Consider the following 24,428-nt stretch of genomic DNA (forward strand, 5'->3'; position numbering starts at 1 on the left):
GACTGCTTTTGGATGAAGGTTAGTAATCAATAAAAATTAAACCCAACAGTCTAATATGCATTAAAATAAAATACTTAGTTACTCAAGAAGAGTATCAAAATAGGTTTTACACTTGAAATTAGTTTCTTTATTGAGCTTTCCTGATTTTTAACCCTCCCATCATTCCTAGGTGTTTTATTAACTATAGATGACTTAATTATTATATTTAGCTGAACCAGTGATTTCATCATTTGTCTCAGTTTTGTGATACTTTTTGCTGCTGAAGTTTCAAAGTTGAGGGTTTTTTTTCTTGTTTATATTGAATTTAGATTGTTCCGGCAAATTTAGGTCTTAATATAACTTTCTGTATTTTCCATATTTTTAATAATACACTTTAGATTTTTCAATGGTAAATATGATAAATTGAAATTTTAAGAGCATATTTTTTTAATTCGCTGTGATTTATCTATGTATGTTTCTTTTATTTTTCTGATTCCTTTGTTGAGCTATCTGTAACCTCATATATTCTGATTCCAAGTTTTACTTCCACCATGCTGTTTGCAGGGAAGAAGCTGAGAATTAATGGCAGTGTAGAAGGGCAGGTTGATATTTTAGCTTAAAGCATACAAGTGGGGGGGGTCAAAAAGATTATTTCTAATATTTCAATCTTTTACCCTAATCTGTCTTCATGCTTTTTCAGTCGTAAACTTGAGGCAAAAATACTGTGTCTTCATGATTTTGTGGTATCAACAGAAAATGTAATGAAAGCAAAAACCACGTAACGCCAAAACAATTGTAGTTGTAGTTCTGAATAGGGAAATAATAATTTAAGAAGATAGTGTAGGTTTAAAAATTATTTTAACTTAGCTATGAAAAAATATTGAAAAGACATCTTCTTTTTTCCCTTTGTATTTATCTTGTATGTTCAATTTCAGTGTTACAGCTTCAGTAAAATTAGTTCTCTGCAGTCATGTGGCTTTCCACAGTGAAGTGAGAACAGCTATTAAAATGTGTAAAATGTGACTATAATTTTCCAAAATTGTTAAGTAAGATTTTAAGATGGATTTAAATGTGTATTTTGGAATTCTCTTGGTTTCAGTATAATTAACTTACTTTGTGTGGTCATCCTTTTTACACAAAAGAAATTTCTTTGTATATATTTCAATATAAAATATGTATATATATTTCTTTCATTACAGAAAACGAACTTTTTGGATGCCCCATGGGGAGATGCGTCGTTGACATGGAGCAGATGTTTGGTCATCTTCAATCTGAGGCAACAGAATGTGTGCTACATATAACAGAAGAATTAATTGTGGAAAGAGACCAGCTGAATGGCTACATCACAATAAGAAATTGGTCTAAAAATGTTAGTGTTTCATGCCACTAATGTAAGGTTGGGAAAGTCTAGTAACCCAACAGTCAAAAGAATTACTTTTTTGTAAAAGCCAGTTCAAAAAGAACAAGCAGTCAATATATATTTTACTATGTGTTCCCTGCTTATTTAGCACTGAATCTTTTATTACACTGAAATCATGGTGTGAGGATTGGTGGACAGTGTCCCCCGCCCACCATCCCCAGCATACATCTGGCAACTAAAGGCTGTGTCAAGATGACCTCTGAGGAGATGAGAGCGTCTGTTCTGCTCTCTGTGGTACGGGGTAAAGTGATACCTGCTCAGTCAGCTGGAGATGAAAATACTGAAAATGCTTTGGACACCAGTGTTATAAAAAGACATACTGCCAGTTCAGGAAGGCAAACCACACATACTCTGTCATACTTACACAGACTGGAAGAAGAAAGTCTTCAGGGCTCAGTGCCCAAAATATTCTCTCTGGCGAAAGAACAACTGACTAATGACAAGAGTAATGAAAACTTCTGGGATAGGAGTAGCTCCATCCCCGATCCAGTGGAATTTCTTAACATTAACTGTAACATTGTACAGAAAAACTACAAGAGCAATATCCCCTGCAGCCAGTTGTATCAGTCTTGTGATCCTTTAGCAGGGGGAGAGGCATGCCTGCAAACTGGAATTCCTGTTTCACTAGAAAGAGCCATGCTTGCTGAAATTCAGTTGAAAATGAATGGACCTTCATTAAGAAGCCAGACAGCAGTAAATAAGAATGACAGTGGTGATCCTGATGAAGTGGCCTTTTTTCACTTACATTGTGCTGGTGAAAGGAATATATCAAAGGCTTTGTGCAGTTTACACAACAGCTTCATTTTGGATGACTGCTTGCAGCCTGTGAACGTTGGTGATGGTAACACCTCTGGTTCCTCAGGCTGCACTTGCAGCATAATGGAGTTGACAAATAATTCTGAGAATGCAAATGGGCAGCAGTTGTATGAAGATGCTTTAAGGGATAAGTATTTATGTCTGGAAAGAGCACCACGAAAGGTTAAAGTGGCGTGCTCAGGTCACAACTTCTATGGAAATAACTTTACTGGAAGAATGCCCTCAAAGCCCTTTCTGAGCCATTTTGAAGACTGCAATGATAACTGTGAAGATGAGTTGGAAGAGGATTTTTTTCGAAACAAAAAGGAACGTTCTACTCTATTAATAAGACGTTTCTGTAAAAATGATAAGGAGGTTAAAAAATCAGTTTATACTGGAACGAGAGCAATTGTTAGGACTTCACCTTCAGGGCACATAGGAACTGTTGCTTGGAATTATGTTGAGCAAAGGAGAAACAATGGTGGCTTGAAGCTTTCTAGGATTACAACAGAACAGCTAACTATAATTCAGTCCTTAATAAAATGGAAGTTTAATTCCTGCCTTGAAAAGTCTTTATGGTATGAGGTAAGCTTTTCATAATGTTTTTTTTGTTTGTTTTGTTTGGGGTTTTTGTTTGTTTTTGTTTCTTTGGTTTTTTTAAGTTTTCATAACCTGATGACCTGTCCATTAAAAAAGCACCTTCAACTAGTAAATACTTAGTAACACTGAACAGGATATTCCACTTAACCACACTGAGCAATCTTATGCTGAACACTGTTTTTTAGAAAAATGTATTGTCATCTTTCAAACTTCTTTAGGTTTAAAACGATATGGGATAAAAAGAATAATTTTATATGTGTATAAACTGTATATGTATATATGTACATACATATATCTATATAAAATGTGTATAGGTACATATTTATACATAGATGTATGTATAAATTTAAATCTTGCTAAATATTACTTGTATATAAGAATATAACACACCTATATACAGATTAGAATGTATATGCATTTTTTATATTTATATTTTAAATTGAAAAGGTATATGATATACATTTATATTTTTGCATATCTATAAAATAGATATATTTATATGTATTATAGATCTACACCATCTACATGTTAAAATGAATAAGCGCTAGGGAGGGGAAAAGAATCAAGATAAAGGAGAGTGTGGTCAGATAAGCTGTGCTTATGAACTGGTCCTGAATAAATGTAAATCCCAAGATCACTGAATCCTACTGTAAAACTAATCAAATGGATTATATGAAATTTTGTCAGCGATAAGGGAGGAGGGGACTTAGTTGTTCAGGAACATGACAGTTGTTCCCTCCTCTAATATCCTCATGTCCTTCTAGAAACTAGTTTTTTTTTACTTAAACAGTTGATTGGAGGGTTCTATAAGCATGTTTATGACATGTTTTTGTACCAGGCTGCAAGACTTTGTGGTACTGTTCATTCCTGTGAAGCTGGCTATACTAGTCTATCCAGACTTGCTGGTAGAGCAGATGTACTGCACGGTGCATGGTCGTGCTCCCACGAAGGGATGACCGTGATTCTGTGTGCCTTACATAACGTGGTGTATGCTCGGGACATTTCTATCGTTATAAGTTTTTGAGGGGGACAGAAGGGAAAATGTTTTGTAGCTGAGGTTGCTGAAGGATGTGTTTAGGTTTCTTCATTGGACATTTCCGATATGACATGAGTTTTTTAGCTTCTATCATGTGTGCTTGTTTCCCCACTCTCCAGCGCTGCTGTATAATACTGAACATAACAGCATTTTAGGGTGTGAGGGCTTTAATTTGAACAGTTTTTTATAATGCATATATATGCAAACTCGGAAATAAATGTGATAAGTACTCACTGAATAATTATTTAAATAGGAAAAGGTCTGTCTACAAATGAGCAAAGATAAACAGGCACTGTAAAGCACTCTTTGCTTAATTACAACACACAGAATGTTTTCACGTGGTCAGAAAAGGCTTAAAACTACTTTTCTTTCTTCTTCCAGATGGACACTAAAACTATTTTTTTCCTTATCAACTTCTGTATTTAATCTCTTTATGTATAACATACATCAAGTACTCTCTCAACAGTTTTTCTGTTATTTTAGTGCCAAATATGGGTTCTGTAATAATATTTCTATGTGTTTGTGGCTTATATTACGAGCATTATAGATGGATTTACACAAACATAGAAATTAACTTAGAGGATGTGACAAATATATGGACCTGTTGAACATATGCACTGGGTTAAAATAATTTAATGAATTATGAACATTGGTAGGAAGCTTTCATGCTAATAATCAAAGGAAGAAGGAAAAACTAGTAAATGAATGTGGTAATTTGTTCTTCCTTTCCCCTTATCTCACCCTTTGAGCATGCATTCTGTTTGGAACAGCTAAGTGAACAGTAGTTCTGTTCTTCAAGAGGAAAAAAAAAGTTGGAGAAATTAAGTTTTCGTAGCAGTACTGGTGTAACATGGAACAATAGAGACCTTTATGTTTTAAGTAGGAAAATGTGGGTCTCATTTGTGCATATCCCTTACATAAAAATTCTAATGCTAATAAAGGAAAGGCACTGAACTGTTGTCTTGCTGAATGATTTTTTCTTTTTTCTTCCCCTACATAGGGAGATGGGAGTGAGGCTTTGCACTATATAGAAAATACATGAAGTTATAACTTTTTCCATGTAGCATATTATTAGTTTGTAGATATTCTATATGAGATTTAGATTGCTCTGCTCTGCTCTGGATGTGTTGTATGAAGAGAGAAGATTTTTATGTTGGACTTTTTTTTCCTATTTTGCACATAATTTTTGTAGCTATATACAGTGTAGCACTTATCAGATGGGTGTGTGTAATATGGCTGCTCATGAGACATTTGTTTGTCTGTGTTGGAACAGTGCAAGCTCCTCACATTAATACATATTAAAGAAGCGGCAGGTGCAATGAATCTGCCATACAAACAGCTAACGAGAGGGCAAGCTTTGGTGTTGGCTTTGCTTGGGCCATTACGTGGCTTCAGCTCAGCTGCATCATGTTAGCAATCTGACTAATTGCCAGAGTTTCAGGAGTCTGTGAGACCTTAGGTTCACAGTGTTGAAGTACACCTTTTCTTTTCCTGATGTGTGGGTGTTTCTGCCATAGTGGTAATGTAATATGACAAAAGGAACTAGGTCCACTGTTGACTAAGAGATTAAATTTGGGCAGCTCACTAGACTATCGCAGGGTGATTCTCTCAAGCCAGGTGAGTGACTTTGAGATGTCCAGATGACAGCTGCAACAACACAGTTGCAGTTCATAATAGCTGAATTCTTTAGTTAAGCTTATTTTGTAGGCGTCAGTACTATCTTTGCTGTGTCATTACATTCCTGGTGCCCATAGTTTGAGCTTTAGGAAGCAAGAACTCTGCTGGCTTGCTTCGTTCTGCTCAGATAGAAGTTAGCACTTGAATATATCTGCCACTCTTCATAGTTGCTAAGGCACTACTGAAATGCCAAATACTAATAAGGCAACGATTAAAAAAGCATTAAATGCCCCACATCTGTTTCCGGACTAATGATTGTATTATAGAGTTTTCTTGTAGGAGTGCTTCATAGTTAATTTAGTGATTTGGTATAGTACTTCAACATTTGTTAGCATCAGGTTGTTTGGGTTTTTTCCATGTAATGTCCATGGTGTTTTTATGATTCCTGTGTAAAATCAATGTAATGCAAGGATTTTTGGTTATGCATGGCTAATGTAAAGAGTCCTGTATTAGGAGTTCTTTATTTCTCTAATGTTGAGGTATAGTATGTTGGTGGTATCTATTAACAAGAAGTTAAGGGGAGAAAAAAGATTTGCAGGTAAACAATTTTTACTATTCCATTTTATTAGTGTGATACCTAAAATAGTCATCTTGGATAATATTTTTAAATAAATAGAGCCAGGCACAAGTTGTTTTCTGTTTAATAGATAGTATTTGAGTATTCTTTTCTGTTTAAAATTGATTATTAATTCTGAATAAATTCAGAATTAAAATAGATATTTTTTAATTAATAAAAGCACTAATTTTAATTTTGAACCTACAGAGAGCTCAGTTTCCTCCCCCTGCCGTCCCCCTCCCTGCTAGAGTTGTATGAGCAACTCAAGTCAGTGTATCTTTGCTGCATGCTTTTCTGGCATTTCTGAAAGTATAGATAGATTGACTATTTCACTGTCAATCGTGGAAATAATGTCTGCTTAGACTGTTTCAAGGAACACGTTACGTCAAATGCTAACATGTTTTTGAGCAAAGGAAGGGTTAGTAAAGCTGTATGTCCAGAAGAACATTTTTTGATTGTTTTTCTTAGGTGTTGAGTTAATTGTAACCTTAATTTTCAATATTTTGTTAGAATGAATAGCATAACCTTCTTTTTATCTAGTAATATCTTGGAAAGATACACTTTTTCAGTGTATTCGAAGCATAATTTATATAATGAAGAGGCCTATGTTGATCCTTAGGAAATAAAACAAAAGCTTGAAAGCATCCAACTCTCTTTGCTAATAATAATAAGTAGCATGAGAGTCCTTGTTTATATGCTGTGTTTCACTCAGATGACTGATCTGATTTAGTAGACACAAAGCTTGTGGAGTGTCCACATGAAATCACCTGGCCATAGGAGTCTTATTAGTGAAGTTATTCTGCCAAACTGAGAGATTCACAACCCACAAGCAGCCTAAAAAATTAAATTGTTACTGGCTTTCACTTCTTGGTTCTTTTTAATTGTTTCTGTAGGAATTTCAGGTCTGGGTGTGTTGCCATACCATCTTTTTCTTAGGATTATGTGCTTTTCCCACAGTTTTTCCTTCTCACTACATATTTTAAAAGATGGAATCCTTTAAATAGAGTTTTCCTCTCTTCCCTTAGAGTTTTGCGTGTTTACCTAAAATATAACACTGCTCTTTATGCTAAAGTTTATGCTGTACTTGTACTTTTATTTAACAAAAAAAAAAGTCTAGTTTGTGATTCTATATTGCAGATTACAGACAGATTTGGGGTTTGAGATTTTTTGGTTTTCCATTCTGAAATAAAATTTCTAGTCCAGCATGCTGAAAGGAAAAAAATGACATAAAGCAAATAATTTGCAAGTGGTTGGCATGTTCCTCCACTCTAACAGTTTTTTTTATCTGACTGTGCATGAGTATTTTGCCAATTACTAGTGGTGCTGTGTTTTTTAGACATAAAGGTTTATGTTTTTATGTTAAAGTAGTTGGTAGGTATGGACAAGCTGGTTTTTATTCTACGTGGACCCTGTGTTTGTTGTTTTTTTGTTTAGAGTAAATAGTTCATGAACAAAATTGACTATTTGGAAAAAAAATCAGGGAAGCAAGAGAGAAGCCAAATAGGCATGAAATTATGTTTTCCCTTCAGTAAGTGCTGTAAAAATAAATTGAACTTTTTTAAATGAAGCTCTATACTTATATTTGCTTTGGGTTGAGTTACTCCAGTTTTTAAGGCTAGCTTTAAAAATAGAAAATTTACCTTTTGTCTGTAGAAGAAATCAGTTTTACTACCATATTGTGTGATAGAATTTGAGTAAATCTCCTAATACTTTGTATTATTTTGTACTTGCCTTATACCTTTAACAATATTGGGCCAAATTATGAACAATAAGTTTTAGCTGTGAGCACACTTAGGTATTTAGAGCCAATAGTGTGGGAGTCTTGGCAAGAGCAGTATATTATGCCTTCAGTTTTTCCACATTTTCTGACTTTCCTTCTAGTGACTTTTCATTAACTGTAAAGAAGCATGAAGGTCTGGTTTAGAAAATCTCCCTGCAGCACATTAAAGAGTTCATTTTAGAGTGTTAGAGTTGGACACTTTTCTAAATTCTTTCTCAGTTGAAACTAAGTTATCTCCATTACCTATATGACCTGTTGAAAAGTTGGGTTGTTTACTCTGGTATAAGTGAGTAAAAACTGTGCCATATAAAGATCACTTTGTAGGTGAGTGAATAACTAAAATCTGAATTTGTGAGATTTCATGTACATTTCAATTTATCTTGCTTTTCTATGATCTTTCAGGATCTTTTAAAAAGAAAGTTTTCTAAAATGGAATAAGCTTGGCTGGACACTAATTGGTAGGCAGATATCTTACCGGTATGAAATTTCAAGGACCTAGAGGAAAAATCTCTACTGTGAAATTATGCTTGCCACAATATCTAAGGCATCCTCCGTGAGATATGAGGCTGTTTGGTTTCTCTATTTGTGAAAAGTCGTTTGATAGAGTATGGTTATGAGTTTTCTGGTCATGAAATTTTCTTGAAAATACAGACTGGTGGCAGCTTAAAAAAAGGAATAACAATTGAACATAACACAGCCATTAGGTACTGTCCAAGTACGTCTGAACTGGAGTATCAAGTGACAGGGGAGCTCTTAGGGTGCTCCCACACCAACCAAAGCTAATTACATCAGTGTGGCAGTTGGAACCAGCGTGACTCAGGGCAGTGTGACAGCATACAGCTTTCATCAGGAATGTCGGAAGTGGGGCAGTGCTGGAAACACAAACATTTAACTCTGGCATTTGTAATGATTTTCTTTCCTTTTTTTTTCATTTTTATTTTTCTAATAATTCTACTGGAAAATTATATATTTTGTTTAAAGTAAACAGTTCATGAGCAAAATTAACAATTTGGAAAAAAATCAGAGAAGCCAAATAGGCATGAAATTATGTTTTCCCTTCAGTAAGTGCTGTAAAAATAAATTGAACTTTTTTAAATGAAGCTCTGTAACCAGATACAAAAATTTTTGAACTGAGATTGAAGACTCACTTTTGAGATGCATTCATCAATCCCCCACATGAGTATGAGAGAGAAAAAAATGTTGGATTGATCTGTGGTCATTCTGACTTACAGATAATATTCTTGTCTTCCCATTTGTTTGAAGTTCGAAAGAGTTTTCATCTCTGAAATTATAACACTTAAAATACATAAAAACTTAAAATTTCCTTGATATAGCAAATGTTCAAAGATGGAGACCTACAAAGAAGTGTGCTGTCATAGCATGGAAACAAGCAACGGTAATAAAAAATTTAATTTTATCTTGCAATCGGTACATACACTTGTTGCAGGACTCTGAATACTTTAATTGACTCTTGTGAAAATAGGTTGGGGTTTTTTCCCTTAGCTTTTCCAGTAACTGTAATGCCTGTTGAGTGTTGCTACCATTTGGACTTTGAATCCACAGCAAAATAATGGGAACTTCTTTTAAGGTGATTAAAAGTGGTTCTTTTGTACTGGTTATTTTTTATGCTCTTCTCCTAACACTGTAAAAATTGTTTTCAAGCAATCACAACAGATACAGACCTTCATTAGTAAATTGTGGGCAAAACAAAGGAGGTATTATTGGCTGCTCTGGTTTCATGTTACATCATGTTACATTAGTTCTTAAAGTGTTTAGGAATTCCCTTCAAGTATTAGAGAATGGGTGAAATCCTGGTCATAGTGTAATCTGTTTAAAATCTCCTATTGGGATAATGTTTCTTGGAGGGAGAAAAAGAAGCATGTGTAGAATGGAGCTATTGGCTTTATGGGAACCATAATTTTACGTCAGACATTTTAAGAGACAGACATATGCCGAATTTGTATTAAGCAGTTTTAAAACTATAGTTTTAAACTAAAAATATTTATACTAAATATGCATAATGCATTGTAATATAACTCGGGTGGGATCATTAATAAATAAAACTTCCCTCAGTACCTTTCAGCTGCATATGCTATTATTTACTGTTCGTGTTACCACACTGCTTGGAAGCCCTGCTTCTGAATCCTAGCTGTATCCTAGCTGTTTTACACACAAGGGATGATCTCATCTGTTCTCTAGACATAGAGGCAGTTAGTTGTTAGTGAGCTCACTCAGAGTTTTGAGAAGATAAACTTCTCCCAAACACTCTCCATATGCTGTGGCTAGATTTTCTTTTATCTCAGCATGCTTAGTAGTTGTGTGCTGCACTGTAGTCTGCAGAAGAGACATATCCTAAATTTCCAGTGGGGAAAAAAAAAAACCCATCAAACTTACGAACAGTTATAAATGTTATTATTAGGGAATTTTAGAGTTATGTGCATAAGAGCAAAGAAAAACCAAGTGTTTAAGAAAAATGTATGTCAGCCAATCAAGAATGAAATACTCCAAGGCTGAATACAAGGCTTGAATGATAATTCTGAATAGTTCATCTTTCAGCAAAAACATAAGAATGTGTCTAAACCATGGAGAGTTGTTCTAAATGTGATTGTGAATCTGATCAAGAAAAGACTCCTGAGAGAAAATTGTCCTCAGTATTCTCCATTTTAAATTAGGAATTTATCTTGAGTAACTTTGCAAACTTAGAGCATCCTGCAGCATGCTTGAGGCCATTATAGTTCTGACCCTGTGTGTAAGATTTTTTGCTTTATAAAAGCACATTACCCTTGCCATGGGAACTGTAACATTGGACTTTGTCTGTTGTTTACAATCTTGGGACTGCACACGGTGGCTTGTGTATGTAAATGTATATATTTTAAAGGGAAAAAATATTATTTCATGAGCACTCAGAATATTTTCCTTTTAGGAAATTAACTTGTATTCTGGCTTACCTGTGTGTCCTTTTGAAACTTGCCTTACTTAAAATACAGTCAGGGAGAACTACAGGAGTGCAAAACCTTTTGCTATGTGAACATTTCGTTGAGATGTAGCGATCACCACCAGCATAAAGAGGCTTTGGTCTATTCACACCAAGTCACTCAACAGGGTGAAGGCTCTAGAAGAGATAGGTAGAGGTTATCAACAAGCATGAAGTATAACATAGATCATATTTAAAAGAGCAGTGTATTAGTTTTCTTATTCTCTGGTAGTCCAGAAATAGAGGGGGGTTTGTTTCTTTATTTTTTGTTTTCTTCTAACCAACAGATTGTGGATAGGCTTTTATAACAATTTGAATACTTCTTTTGAGCAATAAAGTTCTTTCATCTTTAGCAGGCATTTGTGAATCATTGCATATGTAATTTAGCTTGCACAGTGTTTCTTTGCCCTTAGTTTGTAAAAACTGCAAATTCAGCCGTTGTAAATGATGATCAGTTTTGAGTCATATTTTTTTTAGTTTTGAATACATTTGTCATCACACTTCAGCTTTGACCAGCTGTTTCCTGTTTTCCCACCCAGTGGTTCAGCTGCTGAGGAGATAAATGCATCAATGGTTTGTTTCAGAATTAAAATTACCTTTATAAAATGATGAAAGAGTAAACCAGATAAGTTAGACACCATTACAAGTAAAGTTATGCTGAAATTAAAAAGATGAAGTATTGTTTGCTGTACCTAGATGTTTCATATATTATGAAACTTTTGCTATACAGAGAGCTCACTTGATACAGAAAAATTAATCCAGCGTCGGAAACATCAGGGTAAAGTTTTGTGTGGGGAATTTGGGTGTGTGTGATGGAATTTTTCAAGCAGTTCCAAGTTTTTGTATTCATGTGAGAATATTTTGATTTATTTGATACAGGATCTGTATAAAGACTTGACCATGACATCATATTTGTCCTGCTCTGCTCCCCCCGCCCCCCAGTTTTTGGACTGCTTCGGTTAGAGGATATGTTAATTTTTGTAATCATACAAACTATTTTGAAATTTTAGAACTGAGTTTGTATATGTATTCTTTCAGAATAAAGCAGGACAGGTGTGTCAGGCAAGACAGGGAAGAGTTGGTATATTACCTGTCTATTAGGACTGGCTTGTGCAGTACACTTCATTTCTTTTTTATTCACGGTGAACTTACTCCATATCCACACAGACAGCAGCTGTGTTTTGTCCTGGTTTCAGATATCTTTCTTCAAAACCTTTAAATTAGTTAGTTCCTAACCCAAAGGGTGTTTATATAGATAGTAATGAAAGTAATGCCCCCTGTCTTCAGATTTGAGGTCATTACTGTGTAGGATTGTGGAAGGATCTCTTGTTGCCCCTTCTTATTTTTGTTGCAAGCTGTTCTGTGGCATCCAGCCTCACCTGTCCATTGCTCTGCTTTAGTCGTCTCTGTGACCTAAGTGGACCTAATTTTATTTAGTCTGCACCCTCTGGCATGACAGAAAAGCACACAAAGATAGTTGATAGCATGCCAGCTCCTGCGGCCAGTGATTCCCCCTGGATTGAGGGCTTTAAATATTCCTTACCTGTTAGGTCACTGAGTTTCTTACCAGTGAGTAGCAGAGGAAGAGCTGGGGCTTTGTCTACAGTGAAGGTCCTAGCTCCAGAACCTCAGAGCATGCATTTGCTCCCATGGACAAAGTACTGTATCCCTCACCTTTTTTATTTTTTAATAGGCCTTATCCCATACCATTTTTAAGGGCTCTGCAATCTTCTACAAATGCCAGCCTTAACAGCATTTACCTCAGGATATGATCCAGCTGTTGCCTCTTGCACTCACTTCATTTCCCTTTGGCTTTTCTAGGCTCCTTCTCCCCAGGTCCCTTTTTATGGATGACTCCAAGATCTGCTCTCTATTTCTAGTCTTCCTGACCTTGGAAGTCTCCGCAGGGATTCTCATTAAAATTAGTGATGAGAAGGGGGAAGCATTCTCCTCTCTCCCTTGAAAATGCTAATTATTTGTAACTTCTCCTAACTGGTTTTGCTCTTTTTACTTTAGGCCTACCAAGTAGCTGTTTGTTCTTGTCCCCTAATGCCATTCTTGAACGGACCCTGAGCTTGCTTACTATTCCCTAGGCTAGTGGTCTTTATGGAGTCTCCTTTATCCTTCAATCTTTTATATAGAGAAAAACTTCCAAATATATTTCCTATTAGCCCTCTACTACTAGATACTATTTTTTTCATAGTATTCATAATCTACTCTTCAGCTGAGTCTAATAGTTAAGGCTGAAATTCCAGTTGTGTGGTCTTAATCAGCATTCCTGCTTCTATGGCTTTAAGTCCAGCACTGTTGAGCTCATATAAATTCATGTGTGGCATCTGTACCATTTATAGCTATTATATTTCAGTTTTAATTTTTTTTTGTCCTTTTTCTTTCCATGTTCTTTTTGTGGATCTTTTTTTTCCTGTGAAGATTAATAAACAGCCTTCAAACTTTACATTGGGTAATTGATATGCAAATTATTGTACTATTACACTTTTAGGCTGCGGTTGGCTTTCCAAAAGAGCTGGTATTTTTGGCTGAACTTTAATGTCCATTTCATCAAACTATCATGGAGGGTAGTACATTTGTTAGTTTTTTTTCTACTGCACTCATCAGGATAAAAAAAGAAGTATTTGCTAATTAGTATTTATATTAGGCATTAATGACCAGATTCCTCTGATCCTTGCTGAATTTAAATTTCTCCAGTCTGCAATAAACCACAAGGAAAACAACAGCCAAGATGAAAGCAGATTCACAGGACGTACCCATGTGGTTGTGACTCAGTGGATCTGAGAGAACAAAAACTGAAAAAACCCTTTTTCGTTAAGTAAAAGACGTGGAAATTGATTTAACACTAGTGGGCAGAATTTGCTAATGAGATATGAAAGGTAGTTAACTGAAAGAACTAATGAAAAGGAGCCAGTGTTCTATGAAAAACTTGGAAGGAAAATAAAAGAGATAGTCGACAAAGAGTCCTTTGAGTTTTGGGACTTGAAAAATATAGAGAGGAAAAACCAACAAAATCTGATTTCCAAACCTAACCAGAACTAACAGTTTTGCTGTTTTTCTGTGGAACTAAGACATATGTAAACCAGTGTTAGTGCTGTCATGATGGTTATATACAAAGGTTGCACTTTCAAGTAGAAATATAAACAAAATTAATAGAATTTGGAGAGAGATTATGAGTCATCATTTGATTTCTAAATCATTGTGAACTGAGACTCTCTGGCAAGGCTTGGTGTGACAAGGTCAAGCATGTGTGGCAAGGCTGAGTAGTTGGGCAGTTTTACTAGCTTTTTGGGGTTTTATTTAGATGATATTTTATAGTTGTTTTTTTCCTCAACAATATTTTCTGCCATGGAAAGTATCTGATGAAAATAACATGCTGCCTTTTTTTTTTCAGACTTGCAAGCAAAATTACTGAATCTCAAGTTTGAGATGAGACATATCAGAAATTTCAACATTGCTGCTGATACCTTGAGTCTGTGCTTTCCAAAGACTTAGACTTTCACCTTTTTCCTCAGAGGAGGAGCAGAGGTCCCAGATTTTTCTTGCTCATTACCATTATCATGGTAGCAGCAGTATTTAACATGCACATACAGGAAAAGTTTTTGGTTGCTTAGGTGACATTTGTGTATCAGTAATAGTATGTGCACCACAGCTTGGAAATCCATGACTGAATCCACCACTTGGCTGGATCAAATTCTGTAGTTTTTGACTGAGATGAGATTATTTGTTTCATGTTCTGCTGACAGATACTGTGTTGGCCCCCATGAAGACAACCTAGACTATAAATTGGTTTCATTTTTGGAGAACAGAAGAAAAATGAACAGTAATTTTTAAAAGAAATTAAAATGAAAAACCCCATAAGCATTGTATCATCCTTCTGTAGCCTAACTTATGCCTCTGCTCCAGCCATGTCCATATCACCCTTTTTCATTGCCTCCCTCTCCCCTGCCCAATGATGTGCAGCACAGGTTCCTTTCACTTTCAGGTTTGTAACTGCTGCTGCCTTCACCCTGGTCCTTTTGTCAGGCATTGTGACTTCCCACACTGTGAGTGGCCTGAGGCCATGGAAGCCCGGGGTCCAATGTCACTAAAGCTATGGTTTGCTGAAACCTTGCTGACCTGGGCAGTTATTGCAGAGTTTTCCTTGCACACCCTCCATATCCACCATTTAATTTAAAGGGTGGGAAGACACTGTTCTTCCTATTACCATACCTTATCTCCTAGGCTTGTTCTGAATCACATGATAGAGCTCTTCTTTGTGCCTGTGTCAGCTTCAGCTGCTTAGGAGGGAATCCCAGAGCTGTACCAGGGACCTGGAGCACCTGCAGCTGCTAGGTGAGCGGAGGCTGGATGGCTCAGCATGCCTGCAGGATAGTAAAGCAAGTTCAAGGTTTCCAGCTATTTATTTTTTAAAAAATCCCTTGCCATGTTTTTAGGCTAAATGTTATTAAAGTCTTCAAGACACCTTAGGACAGGGAAAAAGCTTACTGACTTGTCAAGGTTACTGTTGTGGGATAATAAATAGTTTGGGGTATATCTGTCTAGAATGGATTCATCATTATTGTGTAAGATGGAAAACCATATTGTTTTTTCTTCTAGATACTTGCCTCATTGTAATTTTTTTTTCTCAAGAAGAAAGGTCCGTAAAATTGATTAAACACTGACAAGATATTAACTGGAAATTTGAAACCACACTGTTTTTGAAAGAAGGCAGTGTTGTTGCCATGGAATGTTCTGCAGTTTAAATTTTTGTACTTTTTTACTTTTTAACTTATATAAGCAAGCAAGCACTATAAGCAAGTCACTAATACCTGTTTTTCTCTAGGAAAAAGTACCTTATTGAACTACCTTACCTGATTGTCTCTTTCATCTGATCTTCTGTAGTTAGAGGATGTCCTTATTAATATGTCTGTTAACGCATGTGGTCCAGCTGTTGATCCTCTGCATTTATTAACACAAGATTTCGGTAAGAACGAAGGGCGTGCAATAAATTATATTTTGTATGTTCTGCCCAAGTCAAATTTGATGATAGGATTTGCTTGTATCAGCTGGCTCTAGGACCATGAGGCTTTGCACATCCCTGGTTCAGAGGCTGGCTATTTGCTAATTGAGGCAAGTTGCTACTGTCCAGGCAGCTGTTGTCATATGGTCCAGTATGGTGCCTTTGACTTAGTGGAATACCATGGACAGATACAATTGATCTGACTGACATCTGTCAAAGCATGAAGAATGGAATTACTCTTTGTCAGAGTTGATCCCCCAAAACAGGAGGGAGATGATCGGAGAAAGCTTTGTTTATACGGTAATTCTCATTATACTTTTCTGAAGGTAGAATTCATGCTTTAGTACTATTCAAAAAAGTTACAGCCAAAATTTTTAAATGCAGGTATTTAAATTAGACACCAAAACCTCATAATTTGGATAAGGCTATCATGATTTCCAAGATGCTGAATGCCTTGTGTTTCTCATAATCAGACCAGCAACATTTAGAAGTCTTAGGGATTTATAGGTTTGATTTTGGGAGTCCAATTTGAAAATTTGGGCTAAAGGTCGACTGAAACACTCTCTGGAAGGGTTTGACAGGGCTTCTGCGTTACTGTCATCACTGATTTCCACTTAGACCTGTTTTGTATACACACATGTGCACAAACAAACTTCAGAATCCTAAGTAACTGTGAATATGTGGTACGATACCCATAATGATAAAATTGTTGTCTTGCTAGAGTTCTTTTGACAATAAAACTTAATTAAAGAAAATCATTCTGCTATATTTATGCTGACTCAGATCTTTGCAAGGATAGTTTTACAGGTATAACTTTCCTGGTAGAACTATACTAGCATCTCCTTGCTAGGAGAGCAAAGGCTAAGGTTTCAAAACAGCTCATAGATGGCTATATGTATTTTAAGTGTGAAAATAAACTAATTTTTCCATACCATGGTTGCAGCACATATATTTTCATATGTTGGAACTGTATAAATTCTAAACTATTACTGAAATTTGTACATTAGAAGAAAAACAAAGAGGAAACTCTGATATTCATGCCTGTCGCTGAAGTTTGACTAGATTTGAAGTAAAATGTGAGGCACATGCCATCTGGTGGATAACACTGTTCATACAGTTTTATTGGTAATCTTGATATATTTAACAAGAAGCTTCTCTATTAAAGTTTTACATCCTCTTCTATTCTTTGCTGCATTGTCACTTTTAATTGGCATTGGCAGATATTTCTTTAGTCAGAAGCAAAGGGAAAAAAATCCAAAAACTGAATTCGAGGCAAAATGGAATTCCAAACTTGGCTTTGGTGTTTGGTTAGACAACTGGATGCTTGGTTAAACAACCCCAAAACCCAAATGGAAAGGTAACCATTTTTCCTCACTTCAAATATTAATTCTGGAGATTTAAAATTTTGTACCAATTAGTCAAAGATCTTATCTTGGATAGAGATCTCCCAAGCCTCTGCCTCATTGCAAATTATGATCTGTTTGACACGTTGGATATCACTCTATGACAGGTTGGATAGGTTGGATATTGCTCTACGTTTGCACCAGCGTGGCGGGTGAGGCTGGAGCAGCCTCTCAGAGCCCGTAGGCTCGTGTCATACGGCAGCGTTCAGGTGTCTTTGCCTTGCATTTTGCCGGCCATTTGGAGCACAGTTTCATTAAGTACCATTTTGTACAGAAACCTGTGCTTTTAAAAATGTTAGTCTGCTAGTAGATGCAAGTGGAGATGTGACTTACAAACTAGATTAGGCAGATACAGTAAAGAGTGTGGCCAGTGTTAAATATCTTCCTTTTCACACAGTGCTGCATGGGTGCATGGCTTCATGATATACATTTCAGGACAGTTTATGGAGTAGACAGAGCATGGGATAACAAGTGGAGCAGATTCTGATAGAGAATTTCTGTTATATTGGTGAATAGTTTTTATTCTTTGCTCTTTTGTGGACATGAAGGAATTGAAGATCCTGTTATATACTGGAAGACTGATAGTACAAGTGCCTTGTTTTTAATTTAAACTGATCAGCCCAAATATACAGAACTATTTTTTTCTAAACTTATTCTTAGCATGTTAGAAAATAATTGAAAAAGTACTTCATAATGTCTTTCATGCTGTGATTTACTACAGATTGGATCAAATAAAAGACAGTTTGTGCTTATATTATGAAAAGGAAGAAATTATTCAAATACATTGTAGTCCGTGCATGTGTGAAATGGAATTGTCATCACCACATTATGTCATTGTTCCTTCCATTAGCTAAAGAAAAGGCAAGGAAAGAGCTGAAATACAACAAAATGGAAAAAACAGGTAATACTATTGCTTCCACATGCTTCTGATTTCACAGAGCTGGTTCAGGTCTCTGCACTGTGCTGCGCCACATTCCCAGTTCTGAAGGTTTATTAGTTCTGTCATGGTGCACAAACAAGAGGGATATTTAATTGCACATGGAAGCATTAATGGTTTGTTTTATTACTGGAAGCAACTGACTACTTTAGAAATATTTTAAAAGATTCTTCTTGACAGTAAATTTCCTTACAGTAGACTCAACAGACTTATTATATGTGACTGCATACTTCATGGCTCTGTTATTCTTCTTGTAACTAATTTATTTCTCAGCAGTCAAAGATAGATAATGTTTAAAAATGCAGAAGAACAAGTATTCACATTATTTGCAAAAATTAGAGTTGAAATGTTTTTGCAGCATGGTATAACAGAGCTTTTTCTGAACTAAGCTGCTATGGCACTTTTTTGTGTCAAATATTACATGACGGAAGAGAGTTTCATCCTCCTTTTAACTTTTTCACTGGCCAGGAAATGCATGTTCAGTAGAACATTGCCAGAATGTCCACAGGTTTGTGCTTCTTCACGTGGTCTGGAATTCTTGCAGAAACATATTTATGCTACACTGGGAGTAAATTCTCAGGTTTGTGCTATGTATCTTATTGTTTGATATGATTAAAATAAATGATAAAATGTTTGATATGATTATTTACCCTTAGAAAGCCCACAGCACTTCAAAAGGTTCAACAAACACTGGTGTTTAAAGTTGCTTTAAAAAGATCCTTTCTCATAAGTTTTTTAAGCATTTTCCACTATTTTCTTCCTGTGAAATGCTGAATGACTCTTATCATATTATATTAGGAAAAAAAATATAATTTTCCCAAAACTGATTGAATTATGGTCAGCCAAACAAGAAACATAAGTAAATTCTGGCCCAAAACAGGCCATTCAATTAAGAGATTAAAAAAAAAAAAAAGAAGGGCGCGTTTGTAGATATGTTTTCCTACTGTTTGTTGGGGAGAGTGTTTTCATGGTATTTAAAAGGCATTCAAAGATTACTTCAGGCACTTTGTGGTGAAGTCCTCTTCCACTTTAATTGTAGAACTGGACAGAAATTTTCTTAAGAGCACAGTTAGGGAGGCAGGTCTTTTTCCACCCTATGGGACCAAGCAGAAGAGTTAGGTCTTTTCACAGGCTTTGTGATGTCATGTAGGTCAATTGGCCTAGAACCCACATTTTATTTAGGAGAATAAGGTCTGTGATGTATATGACATGCCTTAGTTTTCTAGGATCCAACCCCTCACCAGCTTGGGAATCCTCCTAAACTGCTTTAAAGTTTGGTTTTGGTGTTTTACTGACTTTCTTCTACAAGCCAGACAAAATAATCTTTTCCTGAGGTGAATTTGCCCAACATGGAGCCAACCTCCCTTGCTTTTTGTTCTAATATGGCTTGAACAGAGATGATATTTTCTCTTGGATAGTCTTGTTTAATGACAGTTATGTTTATATGAATATAAACAAAAAGAAGTTTTGTTCTGAGCAAATTATCTGAATATAAAAGATTTATTCAGATTGCTTTGTGTTGTGATTAAAATGTCCTCTGTGTTCACATGTATGTTTGAAAAACATTTAAAAATCTGTGCTCATTAAAATGTTCCTCTATACAAAATGATGAAAAGAACTGTAAAGAACAGTTCAAACACTAAATAGATTGCATTAAAGAACAGTATAAAGTGAAATTCACTTTTTTTCCAATCTTCACTGCTATGCATTTCAAGCAAGTTTAGACTTTAAAGTTAGTCAAGCCTCAATACACACTGTGAATTTAAAAGGAAATTGGAATATCTTTCCTTAAAGTCTACACTAGTGCATTTTTTAATCAGATTACTTGTTGTAAAATCCTAATTGCCCATTTTACTTTCCACTAGTTGAATAAGATTGTGGGCAGAGCTTTTTTGCTTGTTTATACCATTGTCATGGCTATAGAAAACAATTTTCTTACCAGTAGGTGGAATCAGATGAAAATCTTAACTATTAAACACAGCATGCAGCTGTATTTTCTGATCCAGCCGAAGGAAATCGTCTGAGTGGCTCCAGTTTTGAAGTTCACAAACAATAGCAGCTTTCTAAAAACCATTTAGCTCATAAAAATACAAATTAGATCAACAGAAAGTCAGTGTGTAAGAGTATTATGACTTTAACACTGGTTCTTTATATGAACTTCTGAAGGGTATTCCTGGGTAGGTTAAAAGTGTTCTGTTCTTGCATGATGTTTACCACTCTCAAACTAAAACTTTCTCCTGGATGTCTTCTTACAGTCATATTGGGTTTTTTGCATTGCCTGAGTGGAGGAAAATTCTGTTATTTGTTAATACCCATAGCTGTTCATAGGTAGTTTCTTCTGCATAACTTTTTCATAGAAATTTAGAATCTTCAAACTACAAATACTAATCTATCTAATACAAAAAAATTTGATGCCAAAAACTTAGGGACAGCTGGGCTTTGTAAACATTATTTTAGAAAATAATTCTCATACTATTTCTAAATTTTTAGTATTAGATTTATTCTCAGATCTCTTATGGAGAAAGTTGGCACTATAATTTCTTTTACATGTCTTGGAAGGATTCATAATTAAAAAGAGAATAACGTGTGTTATGTGTATGAAGTTTTGGCAGTGCTAACTCTTTGTTAATTTTGTGTATAATTAAGGTAGGAGGATTGTCACAGATTTGTGTCTCCTCTGAAAAATCTCAGTCTAAGAGTGGCTGTTTCATACACCAGTTCATCTTAACTCACTGAAAAAGGTAGGTAATCCCTTGGAATGGTCAGGCAGCAGACAAAAGTTCAGTCCGGCCTTGTAATTGTGAAGGAAGTTGAAGGAGAGTTGTTCAGCGAAGAGCAAGACACTGAAGTTAGAAGTTACAGATTTTCCTTCAGACTCTTCCTCTGAATAGTTTTTATCTTGGAAATGTTATTTACATGCCTATTTTCTCCATGTATGCTGTACTGGTAAAACTGTAGTGGTATTATGCACTGATTTTGGGGTATAGTTTGTTCTCCTCCTGGGCATTTTGGAAAATAAGAGAAAAAAATTACCCATCTAGTACTTGTAAAACTTTTCAATAAGCTTTAGAAATTAGGAAATATACAGGAAAGAAAACGTTAAGGTCTTTACTGATGGACAATACAGAGTTTCCAGTTGGTCTTTGTCGTCTACAAAAAGTGTAAGCTAGACTTCAGTTTGTTTTTCTGAATTCTGCTAAAATGGCCTCCTGAATTTTTGTCTTCCTTCCTTCTTTACTGGTGTAATCTTATGAGCTGGAGAGTTCCCATTTGTGTTCTTGGAGGAAATAATTTTTCATGGGAACGTTTTTCTCCTTTCACCGAGGAGAAGCTTTCCAGGGATGGTTTGGATCAAATCATACAGAATATTTGTGAGGAAAAGCATAACTTACTGGAGCTCAAAACGCAGCTCACACTTTCTCAGTGAAAGCACTGGAGAGCACTTAATGTATTGCAAATGCATGTCTTGGTACAGACACAAGTTCCAAAATGTCTGAGAAACTAGAGCCCTTTGAGACAAACCTACACAGACAAACTTCATGAAAGGTATGTGGGAGAACTTGTAACACCAGAGTTCTGCATCTGGGTTTTTCTACTTTGAGACAGACTTGGCAAGTAGACCAAAGGGGATATGTTGGATGTTGTCTTCATTTATTTTTTTTTTAACCCAGGCTGTATTCTGTAATACAATTCCTTGCAGATATCTGCTCTCTCCAGTTCTGTTCGGACGGAGAAATAGAAAATTAATGAGATCTGTATTTAAGGATTAGTAAGAAATACAGAGTTTGCTTCGGTACCATAGCACAAAGTTTCTGCTCTTTGCAGTGTCAAAGAAGGTCACTGTGAAATTAAAGCTATTTTAGAATTGACAGACTCTTAATTAAAAGGTCATATAGTCAGTCTTCTGCAGAGATGGTTTGTTCTCTTTGGAAGCAGAACAAAGCTGAATCATAGTGCACCGTCACCTTTTTGTCAAGAAAATTCTGCAGCTGGGGACAATGTCACCTTCTACAAGAGCGGGTTGCACCATTTATGCCTTGTACTGGCACAATAAACTCTAAACTCTCATCCCTTAGGCATTTAGCAGTGGTTTGTTTACCTAAAATTCCTTGACATTATTGGGAAAACAGCTTTTCTTCCTTGGACTGGAAGAACAACAAACAACAAAAAAGCTGTTGATGTGGGTTGGAGTGTTGTTCATCTGCTGGATTCCAGAGATAAATGGAATCTCTTGTAAATCTTGTCATGCTATTAGGTCCATGTGTTATGGCACTGAAAAATACATGAAAAATGTATTTGACATGGAAAAGCATTTGGTTTTCTTGATGACCCTGTGCTAAGACCAAGGGAGCAAGGATGTCTTACTGATGCCTGACTCCTGACTGATTTAAGCATGTCAATACTTACCTCGTATCCTGCATGTGATACCAGAATTTCTGATGAGATCTTAGAAATGACTGAGGCCTGACAACTTAAATGAACATAGATTTGTCAGCTGCCTCCTCTCAGTCTTTCCTTTTTTTTTTTTTTCTTTGTGTGTGTGTGTGTGTGTGTGTGTTTGTAGGAAGGCACTTTAAGGGTGCTGTCAATTAGTTAGTTTGACAAGCCTGTTTGTGTAGAAAAGAATATATTCAGGACCAAGGGGATATGATGATCTTAAATTCAACTGATAGAGAGCATTACCAAACTATACATAGAATTTAGATAATGTTTTGTTCTTCTACACAAACCCTAAGTCCCCAAAGAGGAAAGAGAATTTCATTGTTTATCTGCCAGAAGTGTACTTAAATTGTATTTGAATAAATCTGTTAGATTGTTGTTTTGTTGGGACTGCCAAGAACAGATTGGCTGTCTTGAAGTATTTCTTTGCATAGTGGAACATGCTGCACATGAAAGAAGCTTAAAAGAGTAAAGCAGTTTCTGTGCTAGATGGTATCAGGGTTCATGCTATTTGGATAATGATGTGGTCATAGGCACTTAGAGTGAAGATTTTATTATGGATGCCAGGAGTTAGGAATTTTCAGTTCAAGTTACATCTTTCGTTCAGGTGCTTTGTTCTAGATTCTCAAAGAACGCTTTTGCAACATTTTTAGAGTAGTAGCTATGAAAGAATGTAAACCACAGCAGCATGCAAGATATAGGTAAAGCTACAGATCTTAGGGCTGCGTAGCTAAAATGTTTTTAAACCTTTTTTTTTAACTTGTATTTCTTATCAGTTGTCTTCATTCAAAACCATTTTGCTAAGAAACCATTAATGTGTCCTTTAAAATGTCCACAGACTTGAAAATGTTAATACTTTATTAACTAAATGCCCATAGATGCTTGCCAGTAAACTTCAAGTTTATCTTGGAATAATATCAAGGCAGTACCAGAAAATCAGTGATTAGCCAAATTATTTTTTCTGAAGAAAAGTTCTTCACGTGTAGTTGTTGTATGGTGTTTCATTACTTTTAGTAAAAGGAAGGATTCTGGAGAAAAATAGATACAACGTATTCCAGAAGATCTTATTCAACAAAAGCGTGCGTATGAAATTGTCCTTGCTTCAGTTTTGGAACAGTGAGAAATCTGTACTGTAATGCCAGAGCCTACAGTACTTAAAATGGCTCTAATGTTCTTTAGGGTGTTTAATGACAAGGTGTTGTGAAGTTTTGTAAAATATCTTTATAGACCTCAGCTGTTTCCTGCTATTTTTGCATTACTTGCCTAGATGGCATGTTATATTTAATAGTCCTGATAAGTACAATAATATTAAAAACTTGTTATAGTTTTTTTCAGAAATCATTGTGTCTGTTTTCTGTGAACATGAATAATACTCTCAGCCATGTACCCTTTTTCTGTACTTGTTGCTGTCTGTTAATTATTGTAAGAGAACACAGAGGAGGCTATCAGGTTTTACTGATAGCTGGATGTTTTGCATGTTGCTTACTTTTCCAGCATTCTAGCATGCAACTGTAGCATATCTCTTCAGAGTTTTTCTTCTGTGTTAGCATTTCCATAACTGTAAAGGAAGGTGTCTTAAAGTCAGTAAGTGGTGTGTCATGTTGTTTAAAATGTTTTCAGAAGATATACAACTGTCACTTCAAAGCTTCTCCTAGTCAGTGGCTTTCCTGCTTTTACCTTTGTTATCATCACCATTATCACACACTTCTTTTTTTTTCTCTTGCATGACTTGTTATTCTCACCTATTGTCACTTTTCAATCAGTGTCCACAGATGAACTTACTGAAAAGCATTATTTGAGGGTAAACTAAATAGTAACAA

General features: G+C 35.7%; 1 protein-coding gene across 5 annotated transcripts in view; it reads left to right on the forward strand.

Moving 5' to 3' along the window:
• The window catches only part of PLCE1 (phospholipase C epsilon 1), a 148,118-nt gene that overhangs the window by 21,373 nt on the left and 102,317 nt on the right, over positions 1–24,428 (forward strand). For all 5 annotated transcript variants that reach the window (XM_017803875.1, XM_017803877.1, XM_017803878.1 and 2 more), the window contains exon 2: positions 1,179–2,779. In XM_017803875.1, coding sequence (XP_017659364.1) covers positions 1,592–2,779 — 1,188 coding nt within the window. In that variant the 5' untranslated portion in view covers positions 1,179–1,591. The remainder of the gene's footprint in view (positions 1–1,178; positions 2,780–24,428) is intronic.

This window comes from Lepidothrix coronata, unplaced genomic scaffold, assembly GCF_001604755.1.
Source record: "Lepidothrix coronata isolate B3197 unplaced genomic scaffold, Lepidothrix_coronata-1.0 Scaffold8, whole genome shotgun sequence".
Taxonomy (NCBI): Eukaryota; Metazoa; Chordata; class Aves; order Passeriformes; family Pipridae; genus Lepidothrix; species Lepidothrix coronata.